Here is a 23295-nt window from a genome sequence, read left to right as displayed (position 1 = left end):
GCCTAATGCTATATAAACTCACTAGATCTGAAATAAAGCATAGAAATGAATTTGAAATATTCAGGTTTTCAGAGCTTCAGAATACTATAACTCTAAAAATGTTTATATAAACCATTAAATTTGTAGATAATGAACACATTTTTATTACCTGCTTATTTCATAGCAAAGAAAATTGAAAAGAAAAAACCCCAAAGCTACACTTGAACATCAAATTAAACTGAGGTTAGTATGAACAGAATACAAGGTAAGAACAACCAAAATAAGAAAATAAGCATGCAGAAAAATAGTTGAATAGACCTACACTATAGCAGTGAACATAAGAGACGTAGTAGTCAAGTCTTGATTCCCCAGTGTTATTCATCTTCACAGAGCCCATCTTCTAACGCTGGAGCTGAGTGCACTGCTCTACAACTACACAAAAGCTCCGTGCTTTTGGTCAAACCCTGACTCCCTTCAAGCTAAGCCTTTCCAGGAACACAACATGAACACGGGAGTACAATTAAATTGAACTTGAGCAACATATTAACCCCTCAGCTGATGTCTACTAGAGAGGGTTTTTTCTTTTACTGTTTACTGCAGGGTCAATATGACTTATGAAATTTGCAGAGAAAGAAAGCATAATTAGCTTAATCTGAAACATTCTCAGAATCAGGTTCAGCTCAATAAATCAGTGTTTTTGTGTACTGCTAATGTGAAGGGAAATATCCTTTTAATTTTTATTTGTATTTATTAACAAAAAGAGTTAAATGTAAATAAATTTGAAATATAAAAGCAAGCTTTACATAGTTTACAGTAAGTGTTTTCCCTAGGAAAAGTAGTGTAAAATTCATTCACTCTAAGTACTAGATGAAAGTAATTAAACTTGTTCATGCTTCACTTAACATTTATCTTACTATCAATGTGACTACTGTTTTGATCAATATAAATTTCCATCCCTACAAAAAGACACTCTCTAAACTACTGCGTCACACGAAATTTTACTCAGGTTTTATCCAGAAAATATATTTGTTTGCACTGCATAAGGCACTGTGACACCAGTGGGTCAGCTGTCATTTCAGAACCACCTGCTGTTCTTCATAAGCAGTGAAATCCCTTGGGTCTGCTAAGACAAACTGCCACAGTTCCAAGTGATGCTGTTATTTTATTTCTGAAGATGCTTTCAGTGCCGGTATGCAAGTTTAGACAAACTACTGCTGGTTGTAATTCGAAGTGTCCTTTTCTGAGGGAGGAAGAATTTGAAACTTCATGGCAAAACAACTTTACTCAATAGCCTGAACAGATAACACCCCCCTCCCTCCCCCCCAAGACCCACTTCGCTTTCTAGATTTGCTTCCTCTTCTCTGACTACATGTACTCAAACAGCACCCTGTGTTCAGCTAACAGCAAACACTGCATCCCTGAGGAAAACCTGAACTCTACAGAATAAGATGTAAAATACTGAATGCAAGTATTGTGGAGTAAGAGGAACTCCTGCCTGCTACATGCTCTGGCATTCACAAAGCACATCTATTTTTGCAAGGAGCTCTGTTCTAATTTGCTGACTCAGCCCAATTGTTCTTTTCTCAATTACAGAATCAGAAGAAAGTGTTTTCTTTATTCCAGCTGGGTCAAGGTTCTGGCCCTCAAATGGTGAGGGAGCTGCCACTGACATCCTCTTGACACTGTATACAAGTTTTGGTCTCATGCAACCAAATTCAGGCAAAAAGATAAGTTTCACAGTCTGATGTGTTAAAATACCTAAAATCTTAATGACAAACAAACAAAAAAGTATTCTGTACCTATTCAACTGTTAATTCAGAAGTTGCTGATTTTGCAACATCTACACTGTCCTCTGAGGAACAAATACAGCCACTCCCCACACTACCGTGCCTGGAAGAATCTGGTCAAATGCTGGACATGGTTGAATGAAATCACTTGCAGAAGTAAATGTCGGGCCACCCACCACTTTTGGTTTTCCTTTTCTTTCTCTAGTTCAGCTTGTTACACTAGTATTACATTGCTGAAGAGCCACCTGCATAGTGAAAGAGGCATTTCTAAGAAGTATCTTATCAAATTCAGGACCAAGTATCACTGCCTTACAGACAGAGAGAAACGAGGCTAAAGGGAAATGGAAAGGGAATTAAAAATAATTTTTACAACAGGTATTTTCAAGGCTCTGTTAGTTTTACTATTAATGAAGTCTGCAAAGTCCTTCCTAAAATTCAATGTCTTTTACTTCCCTCTCAACTGTTTCCAATCTTTTTATCTCTTGCATTCCCCATAATTTTCTCTTCTTTTGTGATATGCAAATATAGTTCGTACTGTTCTGGCAAACCATGTGTTCACACGTCAATAACAAGAATTGTGATGAATCCTTCTCTGCCTATTGCGTTTCTTATACTTGTGGTGACTTGGAACAGAATCTGTGCCAGAGCAGACAGCAGAGACCTTTTTAGGAAAGAGGAATGAAACATATCACCCAGTTTAAACAGCAAAGATCATTCTGCTAGATCAAAGTATAAATGAGCAAGACCTTTAACAAAGAGTAGCTGACTCAGGTTAACACATTTCTCCCTTTTCAGAAAGGGATTTTCACAACGTATTCCTAAATTCTGGCACCAGAATAAAAAGCTATGAGAAACATTGAATATCTTTATAGTCAGTAGGAATCTACTCAGCATTAACTGAAATTCAGAAAGTCCCAATCCAACAAAAATGATGCAGTGTATGATGTCTGGAATTATTTGACGACAGCTTTCCTTTGCCTGTTTCAAAGTTCATAATACAAAGCATATCACTAGACAGAAGTTTTCACAATATACTCCTTAGATCACATGAACTCAACGGACTGCTTGCTGCAGGCCCACTGAGACACAGGTGACAAAGTCTATTGTTCTGGTTTCCACCTGATAGCTTGTTTTAAGAGACAGACAGATGTACATGACATTAATGTAGTATGCTATTATTAGTTCCTATGAAAGAAATTTATGCATGTGAAGCTAAAAATTTGTAAATATTTATTAAAAAATACTGATAGGAAAATATTTCACCAGTAATCATAAGTAGAAAAGAAAAAGAACAATGAAAATCAAGAAGAGAAATGGTACCATATAAAAAACTCTTACGTAATGCATATTAGGAAGTTTTCTAAGAACTGGGTAATAGCATTGTAGGAACATATGAAATTAAACAGTTGAAGTAAAACAAAGAGTGGAAACGATAGCTCAGAACTTCGTTCATCTGATTTTACATCAGCAACTTTAGTTTGTGATGTATAGACTAGACTTGCTCACGAATTTTATAACCATTGCTACCTTGTGAGTAACCCAGAGAGAATAATATTTTGCACTTACCTTGTTTTAGACAGAACAGCAGGATTATGTTTTACTTTTCTGATGAATAAGGGCCAAAATTGTTCCAGCTAAATAAAATCCTGGCAGCACGGCACAATCACCAATACTCATCTACCTGCTATTTCATGTAAGCTCACAAAATGCTTAGTTAAAAATGTAAAAACAAAATCACCTGCAGAGCAATCGTGGTATTCTTCGCAGGATATTTCCCCACCAGTCCTTGTTCTTTGCGCTTCTTGAATTTCCTAAAGTAGTCCTGTATCAGGAAGGTGGCATAGAACTTCCCCACGGTTACCTCATCATCTAAATGAACAGACCAGACAGATCTCTCCCAAGTCAGCACATTTATCAATGGCCTATGCACTCATATCTCATTTGGAGGGAAAAATGTGATGGGTGCAAGAGGTACTGGGCTTTCAGCTTACAACCATGGAACCTGTAACTAGCTTAAAGGCAATGTTTTAGCGAGCCATTTAGGCTCAGTCAGTTAAGCAAACTCATCCTTAATAAAGACGAAAAATGCAATACTTTACCAAGTCTCATGTAGTTCTAAGTTTGTGTAAGTTTCTAACAAACCATAAGCATGTTTGTATAGGCACAGAAGCTAAAGGCTGGCTTTAGTTCCCCTGGAATAAATGGATTAAAGTATAAGCTACCATGATTTACGTACACTATGTTCATAACAGAGACCCTATTTAAAAAAAAAAAAAAAGTCCTGCTTACATCTCTTTTTTTCACTACTGAACCAAATTTTTGTAGTCACTGTATCAATAGCATTGTTCTTTGGCATCTTTACATCCTGCTTTTTTACATGCTGTGCATGTTTTTTATTGGTGTTATGTGCTCCCTGTAGTACCTGAGCATCTTCCAGTTTGAATTCTGTGTCCCAGACGTTCATGTTGGGCTGCATCTTCTGCTATCTTACTGTCATCTAAGAAGACAGATTCTAGACTCTGAGGCAATCCCACAGAGGTCACAAGTTCACATACTTTCCATGAGGCTCTTGTTTATGTGAAGATTTGGTGCTTAGCCACCTTCTAGACAGGTGACGATCATAGTAAATACAAAATGACATTGTGCTTTCCCACATTACTGTATTGTATCGGCCTTGCAATGCTGATAGGAATTACACTAACTTCCAGCAGTCAATTTAGTACAATTTGAAAGATAGGCAAGCAGCAGGTGCAGTAAAACCTTGCATTTTTAACAGAGTCACTGTTGTGAACAAAATCCAGATTTCAAAGTTTTCAGAGTTCAAGGCAGGTACCTTACGAGGATGTTGAAATCTCCTGGTCCACAGTGTATTAAGAACGTTATGTGCCTGTTCTGAGTGCCACTGAACCAGTCACCTCTGCAAGTTTCATCTCTTGATGAGTAATGCTTGACAGAAAACTAGGAATAGTTTTCCTTTCAAAAACATTGCTTTTGTTTCCACACACTTTTTTACCCTGGAGGCCTCTGGTATGGTGTTCGCTACTTTCCTTTCTGCTTTGTTGTCTAGTCTCTTGATGTTTTTCAGAATTTCAAGACAGCTATTGGCAACATGGATACTAGTTGGCTACACACCTTTCTTAGAATATATGGATTTCTTTTATGCCATTGTTTTCTCCATATTTTGACTCACTAATGGACCTTCAGGACAGATTTGAGTTTGGTTTTTCATTTTGTTTTGCGATAGGTTTTTTTTTTATACATGAACAAATTCTGTTAAGCAAGCTTCTTCACTAATTGTCAAGCAAATTCTCTAAACAATCGTCATATGCTGTGATATCTTACATTAACATTTGATTGAAAGTCTCCTGTGTCTTTGTTTTATCCATAATAATGTCCCAATGTATCTCATTAATTATCATATTTCTAATAGTACTTTAACCTGTAATATGACAGCTTTTGCTAATTTAAATGTAATTAACTTTCTTCTTTTTGTGACTTGTTTCACATCAATAAAAAGGATGGGGAAATCCAACCCATGGACAACAGTGTTACAATTCATTGCTACCTCTGTGATAAAATTTGCCTCAAAATGAATTCTCTACCATTCAAAATAAGCTCCTCTCATTATAATGCCTGAAATGGGCTGTAGGCTTTAACTTCAGTGAAAATGCACCCAGGATGTGTTTACCCAGTGTATTATATATTATTCAATGTATCAAAGCAAAAATAATGACAATAATTGCTTTAAAATATCTTGGTTGGGAGGCCAGTCTGTTGCAGTAAATATCTTCGCGTATTAAATAGCCTGCTTTGCCAAACACTGACATCTCTTTAAAGTTCCAAGTCCCCCTCAGTTTCTGCTAGAAAATAGCAGTAACTCCATAGCTCACAAGAACAGCTCACTGGTCTACAGATACCACCTCAGCAGTAAAAAGCTTTTTAATTGACTCCACAAATCTAATTTCTATACTTATGGTGAATATTTGCTTTGATGTTCATCTGTAATCTCCCTTGGCAACTCCTCATGAGACCAGTGGTGCTTTGTATCTGGAACACATCACTTACAAAACACCTAATCTAAACTTGCCTTCCTTTGATGAATCCATTGATTTGCAACGTAGAATTGGTCAAACTCCCCAGATAAGCCTTTACCCATTGTTTATACTATTTTCTTTCAAGTATTCAAACAGAACTTTTAAGGAAGTGAGATAGCAAATGGCTTCTAGAAAGAACAAGCATATAGAAGTGACAGACTTGATATAACATATACTACTATGGGTGGTTGCACTTAGAGCATGTTTCAAGTCAGGCTATGACATCGCACAATTACTGACTGTACCTGAGATAACAATATGTGTGAAATCTCAGTAAGCAGAAATGAAGGGCCCTTACTGATCCTTCTGGACCAACTTTTTATAAGCATATTAGACGAATGCATTATCAGATTGCTGAATTGGGCATGCCAAAGTCTGTACGTACAAACAAGATGCATGTGTACTTCACAGGCACAGTCAGTTGTACTGCAGACACGTGCACACAAGAACTGAAGCCTGGCCAAGGGGAGCCATCCTTGACTTTGTTTTTCGAGTAGCACATATAGCCAGAGAAGGACAGGTATAGGGAAACAGCTAAGCATAACTGACCACAGAACTGACAAATCTGTAATTACAATTAGCAACAGCAAAAGGAATCACTTCAGTAGGAAGTTTTTGGAAGAAGGCAAAAAGTTTTATGCAGGATTAAACAGGCTTACAATGGAGACCGGGGAGTTTAGAGAATACAGGTGAATCTTTAGTGAGGTGGATGTATGTATCTCTTTCCCTTTCCAGTCTCCTAAGAATGTTAACTCATTCATACATTTAGGCATTTTACTGACATATTATGCTTTTGCAAAGCAATTTCATTTTTTCTGTACTGAAAATGTGCTGCTAGCTACGAGCAGTTTAATTAAATTACAGTAATGAGTTATTTAACCAGTACCAAGAACTAACTCCACTTCTAGTACATCTATTTATAATTCAGGGAAAAAAGGGCTATGCTGATTATTTTCATTCTGCTCTGCAAATAATTGTTTTGATTGTGTTCTGGAGGCACAGTCACAAGCAGATGAAGGATCTAGCATTCAGTAATACCAGCAAAAGTAATACTGGAGTAAAACATTATAAACTAGACTGCTCAATACTTTTCAGTGCAAGTAATTTTAACATATTGAATTTGGATGCTTTTTTCATTTATATTGAAGAGAATTTTCTCTCCTAGAAGATCAGCTGTCACTGGTGTTATTCTATGTAGAATATTCTACTGAATATTAAACATTAAATAGGAACTAGTTTCTACTGCACACTAAACTACTTTACACTCCTGTGGCATATGAATGCAAAATAGATGCTGTTTTCTAGATGGCTTACAATATTTTCAATTTTCAGGTAGGTCATAACAAGGTTTACGGAGAAACAAACCAAACTGAAATAAAAAATTCATGCGTCTTCAGGACTTCCCAACACGTTCTTATTTATACTGGGTTGTGGAAGCCATACTGCTTTCTATTCATTGAGCAGTGATCCAGATTTTCGGCCTTCTAGCTACACTGAAAAGCTACATTTGCAGAATAAATATTAGCAATGAATTTTAGTATAGCTGAAAATAAATACACAGCTTATATTCAGCAATGAAATGAAGCTTAAATCAGTGAGTTACTATGTAAGATTAGTTCTAAGAATGTGATCTTTATAGATTCTTTGTCAGATTGCTTTAGGCAGGCACAGCTCACTATTCTGAAGCATGCATCTCTATTTCAATAAAAAAATGTAGGGGAATAAAGTTGGCAAGAGGCAACACTAATTCCATGCCACCACCCTAAAACAGAATTGCTTCAGAATATTCGGAAAGACTCATAGTTGAAAGGAACAGAGGCTGCAGAAAAAGCTCAAGCACATAATTACAACAATAACAAAGCAGTTCATCTATGCCATGCAAGCACTTAGGTGTAAGGCTAAAAACAACAGAGTAGAACACAAACAGTTGTTTTAAATGTGCAGTATCGGTTCCCCTTTGAATAGTCAAAATTGCTAGACTTTTGCCTTTGCCCCCACCATGATCTGGCAGCCATCTACCAATAGCAAGTGGCTATTGGCCACTCTTGACTAGTGGCTCCAGCGACAAAGCTAATGCTGCTTCTTGGGTCATGCTGAACAGCAGGACAGCCAGCATGCTCCTCCTCCCCTAGAGACTGAGAGCATCACCTTCAGAAAGGGACCAGCCTCCACCACCATCGGGCCTGGGATCTTGAGTCTGCTTCCAAAACTGAGTCTGATCAGTCCTGAAAGCTGTCATAACACTATAAAAGTACAATAAACTACAAGAGACACCAGGAGATTACAATGGATCTACTCTATCTTGGGTGTGAGTGACAGTGCAACAGATCCTGCACCTTTAAAACTTGAAAAAGCAAGTAAAACCAGTCACCTAAGCCTACACTACAGCATGTTAATAAAAATGTATATATTGAAAAAGGCTAAATATATATATAAGAATATATATATTTAAAAAGAGATATAGCAAATATTTGACATTTCAATTTATAGCTAGTAGAAACACCCAATATATGTGCCTCACAGTTCTTGCAAATGTATTGGTATCATTAGAATTTCGAGATCTCTTTACACGGGCCATTATTCATATCTCAGTCATACTGGCATAAATCTGAACTATTCCCACTACCTGTTGATTATGGAACTGTTCTGGTTTAAACTAGTGTAACTGAGATAATTTAGCCTCTTGCTTTGTTAATTTAGCAAAAAAATATTTTTTGAAGGCAATTGTTTTCTCAAAGAATTATTCAACATATACATGGATATGAGCTAGAACGTAGCATACACTGTCAAGCTTAATTAGTACAAAACGTGATTTTGCTCAATGCATTAAAATCAAACTAAGTTTAGCTTATTTTGCTGACTGATTTGAAATCAAGACTAGATATAGATCTAATAAGGCTTTTTTTTTTTTTCCAAGCAAGAAAAGAAGCATAACATTTTCCTCTCTTTTTGATCTAAGAACCTGAATGTGCACAAGTCCATGGGACCTGATGAAATCCAACTGCAGGTCCTGAAGGAGCTGGCAAATGAAGTTGCTAAGCCGCTGGCCATCCTATTTGAGAAATCATGGCAGTCAGGTGAAGTTCCCAGTGACTGGAAAAAGGGAAATATAACCCCCATTTTCAAGAAGGGGAAAATGGATGACCCGGGGAATTACAGAGCAGTCAGTCTCACCTCCGGGCCTGGCAAAATCTTGGAGCAGATTCTCCTGGAAGGCATGCTAAGGCACATGAAAAACAACAAGGTGCTTGGTGACAGCCAGCATGGCTTCACTAAGGGGAAATCCTGCCTGACCAATGTGGTGGCCTTCTGTGATGGGGCTACAGAACTGATGGACAGGGGTAGAGCAGTTGATGTCATCTACCTGGACTTGTGTAAAGCGTTCGACACTGTCCCACATGACATCCTTGTCTCTAAATTGGAGAGACATCAATCTGATGGATGGACCACTCGGTGGATAAAGAACTGGCTGGATGGCCGCACACAAGGAGCTGTGGTCAATGGCTCAATGAACGGCTGGAGACCTGTAACGAGTGGTGTCCCTCAGGGATTGGTGTTGGGACCGGTCTTGTTCAACATCTTTGTTGCTGACATGGACAGTGGGATTGAGTGCACCCGCAGCAAGTTTGCCGATGACACCAAGCTGTGTGGTTCAGTTGATACGCTGGAGGGAAGGAATGCCATCCAGAGGGACCTTGACACGCTTGTGAGGTGGGCTGATGCCAACCTCATGGAGTTTAACCATGCCAAGTGCAGGGTCCTACACCTGGGTCGGAGCAATCCCAGGCACAGCTACAGGTTGGGCAGAGAAGAGATTCAGAGCAGCCCTGCGGAGAAGGACTTGGGGGTGTTGGTTCATGAGAAAATGAACATGAGCCGGCTTCAGTGAGCGCTTGCAGCCCAGAAAGCCAACCGTATCCTGGGCTGCATCAAAAGGAGCGTGACCAGCAGGTCCAAGGAGGTGATCCTGCCCCTCTACTCTGCTCTTGTGAGACCTCACCTGGAGTACTGTGTGCAGTTCTGGTGTCCTCAACATAAAAAGGACATGGAACTGTTGGAACAAGTCCAGAGGAGGGCCACGAGGATGATCAGGGGACTGGAGCACCTCCCGTATGAAGACAGGCTGAGAAAGTTGGGGCTGTTCAGCCTGGAGAAGAGAAGGCTGCGTGGAGACCTCAGAGCAGCCTTCCAGTATCTGAAGGGGGCCTATAGGGATGCTGGGAGGGACTCTTCATTAGGGACTGTAGTGACAGGACAAAGGGTAACAGGTTAAAAGTTAAACAGGGGAAGTTTAGATTGGATATAAGGAAGAAGTTCTTTCCTGTTAGGGTGGTGAGGCACTGGAATGGGTTGCCCAGGGAAATTGTGAATGCTCCATCCATGGTGGTGTTCAAGACCAGGTTGGACAGAGCCTTCGGTGACATGGTTTAGTGTGAGGTGTCCCTGTTCATGGCAGGGGGTCGGAATTAGATGATCTTAAGATCCTTTTCCACCCTAACTATTCTATGATTCTATGATTCTAAGGGAGTTGTATTTATCTGTCCTATATGTGTTATCTATTTTTTTATTATTGTTTGTTGTCTTTTAATGTCACTATAATTGCAAAATTCAGTAATTTTATTTCTTTGGTTCCTAACAATCTAGAAAGACCAGCATGCACAGAGAATAGCATATTGCAATATTTATCAGACTGACCGCCAGCTGGAGGGACCACTTGGTCAAGTAATTTCATGCTTGTTTTCTTCCATATTTTCTTTATAACTGCTCTAAGTTCTTCATTTGCTTGCTCTAGGTTACCTGTAGCAATGAAATAGAAAAATGTAGTATGGCAATCATGTGAATCACATTCTGCAATGCTGCAACAAATGATCCTTTGGGTATTAATTAGCTGTACACAAAAAAAAGGCAGCAAGCGTAAGCTACATCAAGTAGCAAATAACAATACTACAATAACCAAAGATAAGAAAGAGTGTAAGACTGAGCTCCTGGGGCTTTCAAATCCATCTCTGGAGCACTGCAGAGGTCAACTACAATCTTGGCTCTACTCTGTCACTGCTTAATGCCTCCTGCTTAAATTGTGTGGAAAGAAGTGACATGCTCTTTACAAGCCACTTCTTTCCTGATACAAAGCTGAGCCTTTATTTATTTAATCACAGTAATTACTCAGTTGTACAAGCTTGAATGTTCAGGCAATAGACTACTGAGCAGTTTTTAATCTCTTGCCGTGCTCACCTAAACCATGGTGGTGCCTGAGAGGGCTTAATCTAATCAGCTTGTTATTGGCAGTGGAGCACCAATTCTGCTGAGAATAGCAGAAGACACAGAACAGAAGGGTAGAAAACTGAAAAAATGTATGAAATTAGAAGAAAGTTCTTTGAAACATATCACTAGTTTTCAAAACTTTTTCCCTTTGATGCAAATGACAGAAATCCATTCAACCCAGTTAGATCTGGCCTCAATCAAATGGGAAGTTGCTTTCAAGTGAAAAAACTGCAGTTACACTAATGTGGGATCCAAGGTACTGAGTTAAGAGTAGCAAGGAAGGAGCACCTTGGTTGGGGAGAAAGGGGAACTCATTCATTCCCTGCAGTAGAACTCCTTTTACACCACTGCTACATGTTTTTATCTGACCAGATTAAAACACCTAATAATTTCTGAGATTTCTTGGGCTCTGGCCTCATTATCCCCTCCTTTCATTTTTTTAGCAAATCATTCCTAGCAACATAAATAGAGTTTTGGGCCATAGCCCAAAAGCAAACCACATTCAGTGACACTAAGCCAGCCTTCCTCATGCCAAGAAAATGAATACAGTAAACTGTAACTTTTCCTCATTGAACTATCTGACAAGTGCAAGAAAGTCTTTACAGCTAAGAACCTTACCTTCTGTTTTTATCTTTAGAGCAGTCCTAACCAAAGCAAACAAAGTAGCATTGAACATGACGGTTCCATCACTGTTTAGTGGCATATTCATGGCTACTAATCTCTGTGAATGAGAAAAGGAAAACAAATTTTGATGTGGCTTTATTGGAAAAGACTTCCTACAATGTTAATTTCTGAAAAGCTGATGTATTCAAAGAATAATATCTAATGATATTATATGCCTTCCAAAATCTCAGCCTTCCATCCTAGCTGTGTGTAATAACCACCTCATATTGCTCCTTTCTGATATTAATCACATACTTGCTCACATAAAAGCTAAAACTGTCCAGTAGTTTTCATGAGCTATTCATTAAGTTAATTTCCAAACACTGAAGTTTAATCCTTGACTACAACTGTAAACCACACTATGGAAGTATTAAGGACAGAGTTATTTAAGAGCATGCACTCCAGTTACAGTCATGTTCCAGGTTTCCCATGGGTTTCACCATCCTCATGGTCCTTGAAGAACCACAGCACCAAGTCTGTATAAGGTGGTTAATTGCTCAAGTAACTCTTCAGTGATGCCATGCATCTCTTATACTACCTACACTGAATTAGTGTGAAAGGGACTCTCCTCTTTGTATTAGTCCATCTGTGCATTAGTGATCACCTTTTAGAGCAGTATTGCTGAGACACTGTCTGTCAAAAGGACACTATATAATCCATCAAATTCTTTATCTAATGTCTGGCTTGTTTTCTGGTTGTTTTTTTTCTATTATCGTTTAAAAGAATTACTCAATTGGATAATTTATGTTAACACATAGACAGATACAGGTTTGCTATAAGTATGCCTTGTGGCATTCCATTTGAACTCAACGTTTTATACATCAACTTACCTATTTAGAAAACAAATATTAAAGAAATCCAAACTACGGTGCTGTTGCAATAATCCTTTATGAGAAGACTTGATCTTATTCCTACTGAAATTGCTAAAACCACAATATCTGTACTTCTGAACTCCTCAAACAACACTATAATTACTCATCTCCTTTGTGTTGCTTTTCAACTTGTATATTAAAGTGCAGTTAACCCCCATCTAACTCACATATCATGCCTGACAAATTCTATGTAATTTTAAATTCTCTCTCATTTTCAGTCTTCTCACTTGCTGCTACATTTTGTACTGCACAGCCTTAGTTTATTAACTTGCAGTCCCCATTCTTCAATCTCATTTCTATTTCATGCATCGCAAACACCTCATGAATACAGTAGTGTAAAAGTACTGTATCAAAACTTATTTGTCTATTAAAGGAGAAAAACACCCTCTTCTCCCTGGGACTGAAAAGAAATCAGATATCCCTGGGTTGAAGTAGTCTTGTATGTGACACTGGGTCACCAGAAATGCTGGGATGAAGTAATTCATATGCATAACAATAGACTCATGACAGATTTACAAACCAACCCCTTTCATTTTGGTGCATTGTGAAGAATTTTACACAGAATTTTACACAGTGAGAGCACTGAAAGAAATCACATTAATTTTGCTTGTTTAAGTTAAGCCTGAAAAACATCAGGAAAACTTAAGGGTGAAGGAAACCTTACGAACAGAGGGGATTACTGTGCCTGGCACATACTGGGTAGAAATGAGTGAATGAATGAACTGTAAGAGAAATCTACAAAGAAAATAGGGTAAAACCTACCTTGCAAGCCACTCGGTGAGGGCATAATTTGCCAAAACCAAGCGGTGGCTGAATGCGTCTCAGTAACGTAACCACATCAAGATGCTTTATCCTTCCCCTAGAACCAACACACACCAGTTACCAAACATACATCCATTCCCCAAAAATATATTGTGCTCTGCTTTTATTGGTTTTACCAGGTGAATCTTATCAGAGAAATGATCCAACTTACTTTGCTTCAGGGTCATATTCTGACCATATCCTTTTGAACTCATCCAAATGATGGGGACCCAGAATAGACCAGTCACGTGTCAAATAATCAAAATTATCCATAATGACAGCCACAAATAAGTTTATAATCTAAAAAAGTAATCAAGAACAATCGGCCTTAATTATTTTGAAATTTTAAAAAATATTCAATAAATAAAATGATTTTATAAGGTAGCAGGTTAAGAGTTCAAACAAATAAATTAATCTCATAAATGATGATTTTTTTTTTTTCCAAATATTATCAAATACCTCAGAAAATACTTGCTAAGCATTTAACTGACTAACTGGAAATCTATCATGTAATGATATGAGAAGAGTGTGACTCTATCTTAGAGTACCTAGACTGTAACATGGTTTTGTTTCTCTTCTTTGAATTGCAGATCCCACTACATCAAATTAAAGAATGGATCCAATACATGTATTCAACACAAAACAGATCTCAGGGAACAGCTTTCGTATTAATAGGATTCAGTGTCACAACAGTAAGACTTCTGTGTATGTTTTGATCACACAGAAGATGGCACAGAACAGCACAATGTGTGTGTTTACATCAGTTCACAAAATTGTTTGATCCCTCTCCTTTTGCAAGGAGAACGGTACTGTGAACAGAACAAATCAAGCAGCTTTGACCAGACACCTGCAAAGAGGAAAAACATATTTCAAAGATTATTTGAGAGAAAATAAGCCATTGTGCCATGGATTAGTGAGAAGGTTATTGCTCATATTTCATGTGCCACAGTTTGAGCACACTTGTAGAGACACAAATCCAAATTCTGCTAATTTAAATAATACAAGTAGCATTATTAGTAAGTCAAAGGAATTGCAGCCTTGTTATTAATGAATATTTAATAATAGTATTGAGAAATGCCTGAAATAATAGCTGACTGTTAACTTAGCTTTCAAACATGCAATCAATCACTCCTGCATACTGTAGTCAGAAGAGCATCTTGCACATGGGAATTTAGAATCACAGAATGAATAGGGTTGGAAGGGAGCTTCAAAGGTCTTCTAGTCCAGCCCCCCTGTAGTGAGCAGGGTCATCCTCAACCACATCAGGTTGCTCAGAGCCCCACCCATCCTGACCTTCGATGCTTCTTGGGATGGGGAATCTACAGCCTCTCCACGCAACCTGTTTCAGTGTTTTACCACCTTTACGTTAAAAATCAGTATAAGATACAGGATTTAGAATTGTGTTTGGAAAAACAGAACCTTGCAAACATATTTTAAATATGGGATTTTCAATTGTTCTCTGGACCTGCTAACCTTTTAGCTCAAAAGAAAATCAAAATACTAAAGCTCTTTATTGTTAAGAAGTTGACTCACCAAAAATGCACAAAGCATGTAAAAACTGATAAAATAAATTATGGCAAAATTGCTTCCACATGTATATTCTTCCCCTGGATTATAATCAGATTCTGGATCACAGCGTTTTCCAGGCAAACATGCCAGCATGATTTCCTGCCAGGCTTCTCCAGTTGCACACCTTTACAAGGTCACAAAGATAAATTAAGATTAAAATGGATTAAAGATGTACTAACTTGTTAAATTCTGACAAAATGCTTGGAGCTGCACAAGCACAAATCTGAAGACAAATTGTGAACCTTTCAGAGCAGGAGGTAATTTTAAAAATACAGAGCATGTTTCAGACAAGAGCAGATCTGACACTGCAGACATGTTTTATAAGGTAGACTAATGCACCATAAAGGCTTGTATGTAAAAATTTGAACCCCAAACCGTGATTTACAAGTTAAGTACTTATTGCAGTGGAGCTACTGTGTACAAATGAGGTGTTGTGTATAAAAACCTATCACAAAAGTTGCGAGTATCTATTTGTAAAAGATGAATTGCCCTTTCCTCAGGATGGCTGAAGAAATGTTTGTCTCTAACTTCTGCGACTGCATTTTTTGCATAGTATACAGGGTAATGCCTGTATACAGACCCATGAATTCGAATATTGGTAAGATGGCTACGTATTTATGACATTTTTGGCTGTGTTCATCACCTAGTTTGAAAGGCAAAAGACTTTACCTGCCTCATGTGATTCAGACCTCATTGGACGATGCCCTTTGTTTTAGATAAGGAATGCCCTGCCCATTTTGCCAGCTGGGTTGGCACAATGCATAGGAGCCAAGCGGAGTCACAGAATCACAAGCAAGAGCGCTCTCAATGCTGTCACCTTTAGAGGCATCCCTGTTCCATGACACTCCGTTCTCCTTTCTCCAGGACATTTTGAAGGACGCCTGGCAAATGCTTACCCTCTCTCAGGCTCTCTACTGACAGAGATTGCATAATCCCCCTACATCAAGATTTACCTGCCTCTGACATCAGAAAACTCTGCCTACTGTTTTTTGATATTTCCCTTCTGCAAGTTACACCCTCTACTTTTTGTCTTCAGCAAATGTATATAGTTTATTTCTTTATCTTTGCAATAACCCTTTGCTTTTCAAACTGTCATGATAGCTGTGCTTCTAGAGTACAGGAAGGGCACAGTCTTTTTCACTTGTTCCAAACATCTACACAGTGATATGAGGGCTGACTATGTTTAGGCTCTACCTAAAGACAATTACACCACAAATGAGATGTTTCACAACAGCTGTAATGAGTTGAGGTGTGTATCACCTGATTAGAACCCTGCTGTGCCAATGACAACTCAGCATGCAGCCGTAGAGAGTATGTGCTTGTTATGCTAAAATGCTTCTCACTTGAAAACACATTTTGAACAAACACATGGTACAAAAGATTCATAGATCAGTGAAATGGGATGCATTAAGTAAGAGCTAAGGTATACTCACCTGAAAAGAAGCAGCACCGCTTGGGGGAATGTCTGAAAATTGTTGTTTCTGTTTATTTGATTGTTGTCCCTCATTGCCACTTTTCCGAATACCTACAATAACAGGATTTGGACTTTCATCCTAGTGACCTGTACTGTCAGAAGCTGTAGACCTTGCAGTTTAAACTTGCTTCAGTACATATTAAAAACACTTTCACAAATACACTTTCTTTACTCTCTTTAGATTTTTCCTGATAACTACGTAAATGCTGTAAATTTATCACACATGAGATAATTCTTCACCATTTCTTTTTGCATCAATAAACCATTATAATACTAATACATATTCCTGTATTTCAGGTGAGAAAATATCATTTGTTTTAAACTAGCACCTAAAGTCCTTTATTAATATTAAAGCCCTAATGTGCTAAATATTGTACATTCTAGTAGTAAGATACAATCGCTGTCCTGAAAATCTTGAATCTAGAGAAAAAGAGATGCAAAGACTGGGTGAGGTGTCCCTACCCATGGCAGGGGGTTTGGAACTAGACGATTTTAAGATCCTTTCCAACCCTAACTATTCTATGATTCAATGAAACCAAAGCACAGAGAGTCCGAATATCCTGTCTCAGAGAGAGATGGAAATGAGTTAATTCTCATTTCAGCAAACCAAGATCCTATGAGCTCACACCAAGCTCTTCTCCTGCATCCTTTTGGATTTTCTGGCTACCAAAATCACAGCCAAACAGATATTTTACCTTACTGTGAAAGCTCTGCCTTATATATAGTGCCACTATCAAAGGAAAGTTTCAATAAGCACTTTAGCAAACAAATCTCTGAGTAGCCAACACTGTACTTTTATTTAATACTAAAAAAAAAATCTACCATTACCTGCATTCCAATGACAGCATAGATGAAGAACAGCATGGCTATCAGAAGAGCAACGTAAGGCAGAGCCTAGAAACGGGACAGGTGCATTGTCTTTTAATAATTTCACACCAGAGTTTCAATTTCTAGTTACACAAATAATTTTTCTGTACAATATAGGCTTTTCCAAGGTTTTTCTTCCTATGCAAGTGATTAAAATGTTACAACCTGTCAATATTCTGCTGCATACAATAAGCACAAACTTCATTATATTTTAAATTATTTCTGCCAGCAATCCAGGGGGAAGAATCATCTTTAGCAGCTTTTAATTTTATTTTCATTATTGGTTCTGACAACACAAAGATCCTTCCTTCTATATAGTTACAGAGTTCCATTAACTTCACATTCATCAGCATTTTCAGAAGCAAGGATTCAAATGTCTATTTGTTACACTTCTGAAATCAGTTTCATATTAAAAAATAGATTAAATTCTTCCATTGTAGTTACCTAATAAAATGTGTGGAAGTGAGAGACCTGTGTGTGTCAAACCCATCCTACCCCTTTTAGATATGTCAAATTTTTAAGAAGTACTGTAGAAATCTCATGGTAGCAAATAACATTAAATGACCAAGACAGACCCTTAGACTCACTGAAGTGACCGGTGAAGTTTATTTGGACATTATTATGCAAATATATTTAAATATTTCATTATTGGCAGCAGAATTTAAAAATGTTTTTTGCACTCTATAGGGTATTGCTTCATAAAATTTGGATGTAATTATAAAACAAATTGAAATAAATTTTGCTAACCTGAAATGATTTAATAAACGTCCACAGCAGAGTTCTGATTCCTTCTCCTCTGCTAAGCAGCTTCACCAACCTCATCACACGGAAGAGACGGAAAAAAGTGATGGAGATTCTAGCGCTGTCTTCAGAGTTCTGAAGAGCATCATGGAGAAGTCAAACCAGATACAAACTCAAACATGCAACACTTCCAGAATAACAACATCAAATGCAACGGTGGAAGAGGTAAGATTTGAAAATGTATCTTGAGGGCCTTTTCACCTTAATAAGCATGATATGAAAGGAAAAATTACATGCTAAAAACACAAGACCTGTAGAAATGCTTCACACATCACATGCATTTCCAAGTTTTCTGGTTTGTTAATGAGGATCATATTGGATTTTTTTGTAGTAGACTTCAATAGTACACACAATGAATGCAAACCAATGCATAACGCCTTTGTAGTAAGACAGTTATGAAAAATACAGAAAAAAAATCGGTGGAAAATAGACATGGTAAAAAAAATAAACTCAAGTAGAGGTAAAACCACTGGGGCCAGTTTACTATCTTACCCCAGACTCATCAGTTGTGACTGTTTCAGTTGGCTTTGGCTTTAAGAAATTAAGAACATTAAATATTAAAATCAAATAAAAGATTAAAAAAATCAGCTTAACCATAAAGAGAAAGAAGGACATTTTTCATTTCTAAATGTAAATGAATATATTTCAACTCAATATACTACCTGAACAAAACATTTATATGCTTATTAAAATCCTCCCTTTAGCATTTCATGTTGGCTGACTCATACTATAACACTGTTGGCTGACTCATACTAAAATCTGCTAGTATAAAATACATTTAAAAGACTCAGTGGAAAGTAAATGCAAAATAAAATATCTTCCCCTATGTAAACCAAACAAAATTAGCCATCAACCTCTACAGGCTGTATGAAATTCTAGCAGTAAGCCTAAGTAAAACTCAAGAGAAAAGCTGTGGGGTCAAACTAGCCTTCCAAAGTCCCTTTTCTGCTGTGTTCTTTTTTGCTGATTAATTACTCCATCAGTGGAATCTAACTATGTTCAAGTAAGTATGTTTATATCACCATCAGGAGCTCCCTTAAAGCAAAGTAATTCACTTGTGATAACTCAGTGATGAACACTGGGTTTTGCAGTGCTTAACAAGAACAGATTTTCACTTTGCCAAAGTGATAGACAAAAGGACATGAAGACTGACCCTCCCACAGAGGTGCACATGGGAAGGCAATACTTGTACTCTCTCACCATCTACAAAGTACCCATCCACCTGAGCTCACATAACAGGATCAGGCATGGATAAAGCACTTCAGGGTTTGACTGACCCTTTTAAACAGGTATGTACAACCCTCAGGAGCTACAGGGAGGAGAAAGGCGCACACCAGCCTCTTGTTCACAGAGCCAAACTCTCTGTGAAGAAACTCACTTCTCTTTACAAAGTCTGCCTGTCTTTGGAGAAGCTGTTTCTGTATCCTAAACGGTGAGGCACTTAGCAAACCAGCCAGCAAAGCTTAAAGGACCACCGGTCTATGCTTGCTGGTTTACTGACAGATTCACAGCAGCTTCTTCCAAAACTGAGCAGAAGCATCTTTAAAAACATTTATACCACTAGAACAAGTGGGATTCTGGATATTGGATCTAAGTGATGGGTCTTACTCTCTTGCCTAAATATCCTCCTTTTAAAGAGGCACTTTTCAACAACTGTTGGCATATATAGCAGCAATAACCATGATGCTTCCCCAGTGCTGCTGCCAACACACTGTGGATGCATCAGACCCACTCTCAATGCTATGCTTCACTGAGTAAAATCTCAAGTATTGCTGTTACCTAAGATGAAACTTTGAGAGGAGGAAGGAAAAAGAGAGAAGCCAATTCTGCTGAAAATACTGGCACTATATTATACAAACATAATAAAAAAGGAAATAGGTAGTACTTTGTTAAAGTTACATCATTACTGGTATTTATTAAAACACTAATTTTTTGTCTATTACTTTCTTGTAAAACATATATAATATAAAGGTATCAAAAGGGTAAAATTAAGTAAAAATAACTGTTTAGCTACATGCAATCTATATACGTATACATTGCTGCCCTGCCAGGATACCAGTATTTTCTGAAATAAAGAGTTTTAAACCTAAGGGATTGCTATTAAATTGAAGCAATAGTATTAACCAAACCCCAGGTCTCCTCATTAGATGTCAGTAAGCAGAGTATTTGTAAAATCAGCTGCAACATCTAACCTTTGTAAGCACTTACATAAAGTATGTAAGAAATATGCTGCAAATGAAAGACTGTTGCTGCATTAGAAATTCCCTGCATTTTTCAACTATTTGAAATAAAACCAGTAAAATAGAGATTAAGGAGAAATTCATAATCAAAAACATCATTAATGCCAAAATATCACAAAACATGAAAACAAGCTTGCAAAGCTGTCCACCTGTCACGAATCACAAACTGCTACTAGTATGCACAGACCCACACTTATGTGGACTTTTTAGCACAGAAAAATTCTTGTTTTCACTGAAGCTTTTAAAGAAAAAAGGTTTCATGATACCTTCTGCAGACAAACCCTGAAATTTCAGATTAAGCTCCAGTGACTAACTCCTGCTGTGCTTGATACTGTCTTAAGCAGCGAAATTACTTAATTAGCATTCAATATTTTGTATCATCAACAATTAAAATTAAGCATTTGACCGATATAGAACAGATTAAATTAAAGTATCATCACAAACTGACACTACCACTAGCTTTTACAGGAAAAGGACCGAGCTCCAAATAAGGTAGGAACAATATCAGGATAGCAATACGTAATGGGGTAGGTAAGAACAGAAAAAGGATACTTTAGGCCTACAGATTCTTATTTAACTGCTCTCTAAAGAAAATAATGATGAGTATGCCTTATGATTTGGTTATGAAAAAACCCTCACAAAAATCTTTTTTTCTACGTATACCTATCTTAGTAATTGCTTAATTCTCACTTTTGAAAACGCAGCCAGAGATCAGATTACCAATACTGTGTGAAGAGCTCTGCTGCAGGTGCTCAGAATGATGAGGGCACAATCCCTCAAGTTTGTTTTTTTTTGTCTGAAGGGCACTGGATGTATTTGTGTAGGCACATCTGTGAATGCAGGGAACTGTGTAATGCACACTCCTCTCCTCAATTGCTCTTTCTGAGCTGCTTTGCACTAAGCAGTCCTGTTTGCCTGTTTCCGAAGGCTGATCTGCTGCTGCTGGGAGGCATTAGGATGTCATATGCAAGGGATTATAAATTACAGACACTGGAAAGAGCAGGCCAGGAATGAAAAAATCCTGTTCACAGAGGTCAATTGTACAAAAATACCAAGGTGCAGATAGATGCTAGAAACAATAAAACAAACTCCTGATAGCAGAGGATTTTTTTTCCATTGGAGCTGAAAATATTCAGATTCTGCCCATCACTGGCCAAGTGTTTTGGGTACTGGCATTTGAAAGTTGGTATGTTTAACATTTTGCCCTCTCTGGCATTTCCCTCTGATAAGACAGCAGCTTTATTTATATTATTAGTGCTAATTATAATGAAGCTAGTACAGTGATATACCACAAAGAAAACATGGCTTAGTCAGAAAAATGACTGCTACTGCTGAACCCAGGACAATTACCCAGGCTTTTTATAAAGGAAATGCTGATCTACGAGACAAAGTTTATGTGTGTCCTTCCAACACGAAGATCTGGGAAACTAAGACTAAGATAACACAATCTTCAGGAACAATAACAGACAAACAGCAACAGAGAAATGTCTGCTTCCTACAGATAAGGAAAAAAATAAACTACTCAAACACATCATCTTATTTGCAACTTCAGTAATATTACTTGAGTAGGTGGCACATTATATATATGTAGGGAAAGTATTAGAATAGACTGCAGACTGAGGGAGGGGGCAGGCTGAGCAGCAGAGTGTCTCTTTGGATGATGGCTGCTGACAAAATTGCAATTGAAAATATTTCCTGCAGTCAGGCAACCTACCAAACCTCCTCTTTCCCCTCACCTTCCACCAGTCATTCCAACACTACTCATGTCCCAGCTGCTTTTAGTTCTCATGATGATTTTTTTTTGTTCCCCCCCTTGGGACTATATGATTGTCAAGATGACAGATGTGCTTCTGGGATCCTTGCTAGAAGGCTGGCAATGGGCACAGCTAGAACAAGTGAACAGCTTCTGCTGTCACTGCTTGGCTGACAGATGCACTGCAAAGAGGTAAATGAGGACAGAGACTGGCTTAATTATTCTACCTTTTCTCTCAGCCATGTGCCAGGTCTGCTGAAAGCCTAGTTCAGCAAAGCACTGCAGAACTATGTAATTTTAAGCCAATTCTTAGATACTCCAAATAGGTGGTAGCATATGATTTTTCTTTTTTTCTTAATCAAAGTTCAACACAGCAGCTTTCTTCCCCAAACTCTCTCAACTTCAGAAAAGATTAATCAATGATGAACCTAAATTTCTGACTCACTGATTAAAATGCTTGTAATCTGCTACCAATTTTGGTCAAATATTTATTGCTGTGTATGAAAACTTTAGCACATTTCCTGAACAGTAACTCCTCATCACGCTCTTCTTATTGCAACACAAGTTCAAAATAAACATCCTAACTGAAAAAAGCTTCAATGTCAAAACTGTGAACAGTGTGGAACAGATTGCATCATGCATTGGAAGCAAACTGTAGCTCTGTGTTTAAGAAAAAATAAACATGGTGAAAATCAGTGGGTATTAGTATTCAGTGTTGGTCAAACGCTTCTTTTTTTACCGATTGTGCCAAAGGGTATGAGTGGATGCCAAAACAAATGAACACATAATGATTATAAATACAGAAGTAAACATCTGAATAACAAATACATATGATGACATAACATATATGGGAAAGCATTCAGGTTGCCAAAATATCTTCAGAAATGTGCAGCGTGTATCTCTACACATGTAGGTGATTTGTCCAGAGAATAATTACAGTAAGTGATTTTCTTCATAGCCTTAGCAGTGTTCTCTCTAGTCCCCTGTTCAACATGAACCAAATACCTATATACATAATTTAGTAAAAATTTTGAATCAATGTGAAGGACCCCAGAGTAGATAATAAAGTAACTTGTCCCCTGTAAAAGATGTATTTAAAACTCCTAACTAAGTTCATAAGTAACATGTTGATA

The 23295-nt window shown here is 37.7% G+C and overlaps 1 protein-coding gene across 19 annotated transcripts in view; it reads right to left on the bottom strand.

The window, feature by feature from the left end:
- Window positions 1–23295, bottom strand: part of CACNA1D (calcium voltage-gated channel subunit alpha1 D) — a 189317-nt gene that overhangs the window by 17210 nt on the left and 148812 nt on the right. For 11 of the 19 annotated variants that reach the window (XM_062610644.1, XM_062610662.1, XM_062610660.1 and 8 more), the window contains 10 exons: window positions 18662–18700; window positions 18116–18244; window positions 17330–17395; window positions 16461–16552; window positions 14992–15151; window positions 13631–13758; window positions 13420–13516; window positions 11741–11843; window positions 10556–10657; window positions 3505–3635 (listed from right to left, as the gene is read on the bottom strand). In XM_062610644.1, coding sequence (XP_062466628.1) covers window positions 3505–3635; window positions 10556–10657; window positions 11741–11843; window positions 13420–13516; window positions 13631–13758; window positions 14992–15151; window positions 16461–16552; window positions 17330–17395; window positions 18116–18244; window positions 18662–18700 — 1047 coding nt within the window. The remainder of the gene's footprint in view (window positions 1–3504; window positions 3636–10555; window positions 10658–11740; window positions 11844–13419; window positions 13517–13630; window positions 13759–14991; window positions 15152–16460; window positions 16553–17329; window positions 17396–18115; window positions 18245–18661; window positions 18701–23295) is intronic. The other 8 variants (XM_062610656.1, XM_062610661.1, XM_062610654.1 and 5 more) reach the window with 1 other exon arrangement.

The sequence above is a fragment of the Pezoporus occidentalis genome, unplaced genomic scaffold, assembly GCF_034315485.1.
Source record: "Pezoporus occidentalis ecotype Australia unplaced genomic scaffold, CSIRO_AGI_Poc_V1 ctg149, whole genome shotgun sequence".
Taxonomy (NCBI): domain Eukaryota; kingdom Metazoa; phylum Chordata; class Aves; order Psittaciformes; family Psittacidae; genus Pezoporus; species Pezoporus occidentalis.
The sequence above is the reverse complement of the archived record's forward strand: the minus strand, read 5'-3'. Positions and strand labels throughout refer to the sequence as shown.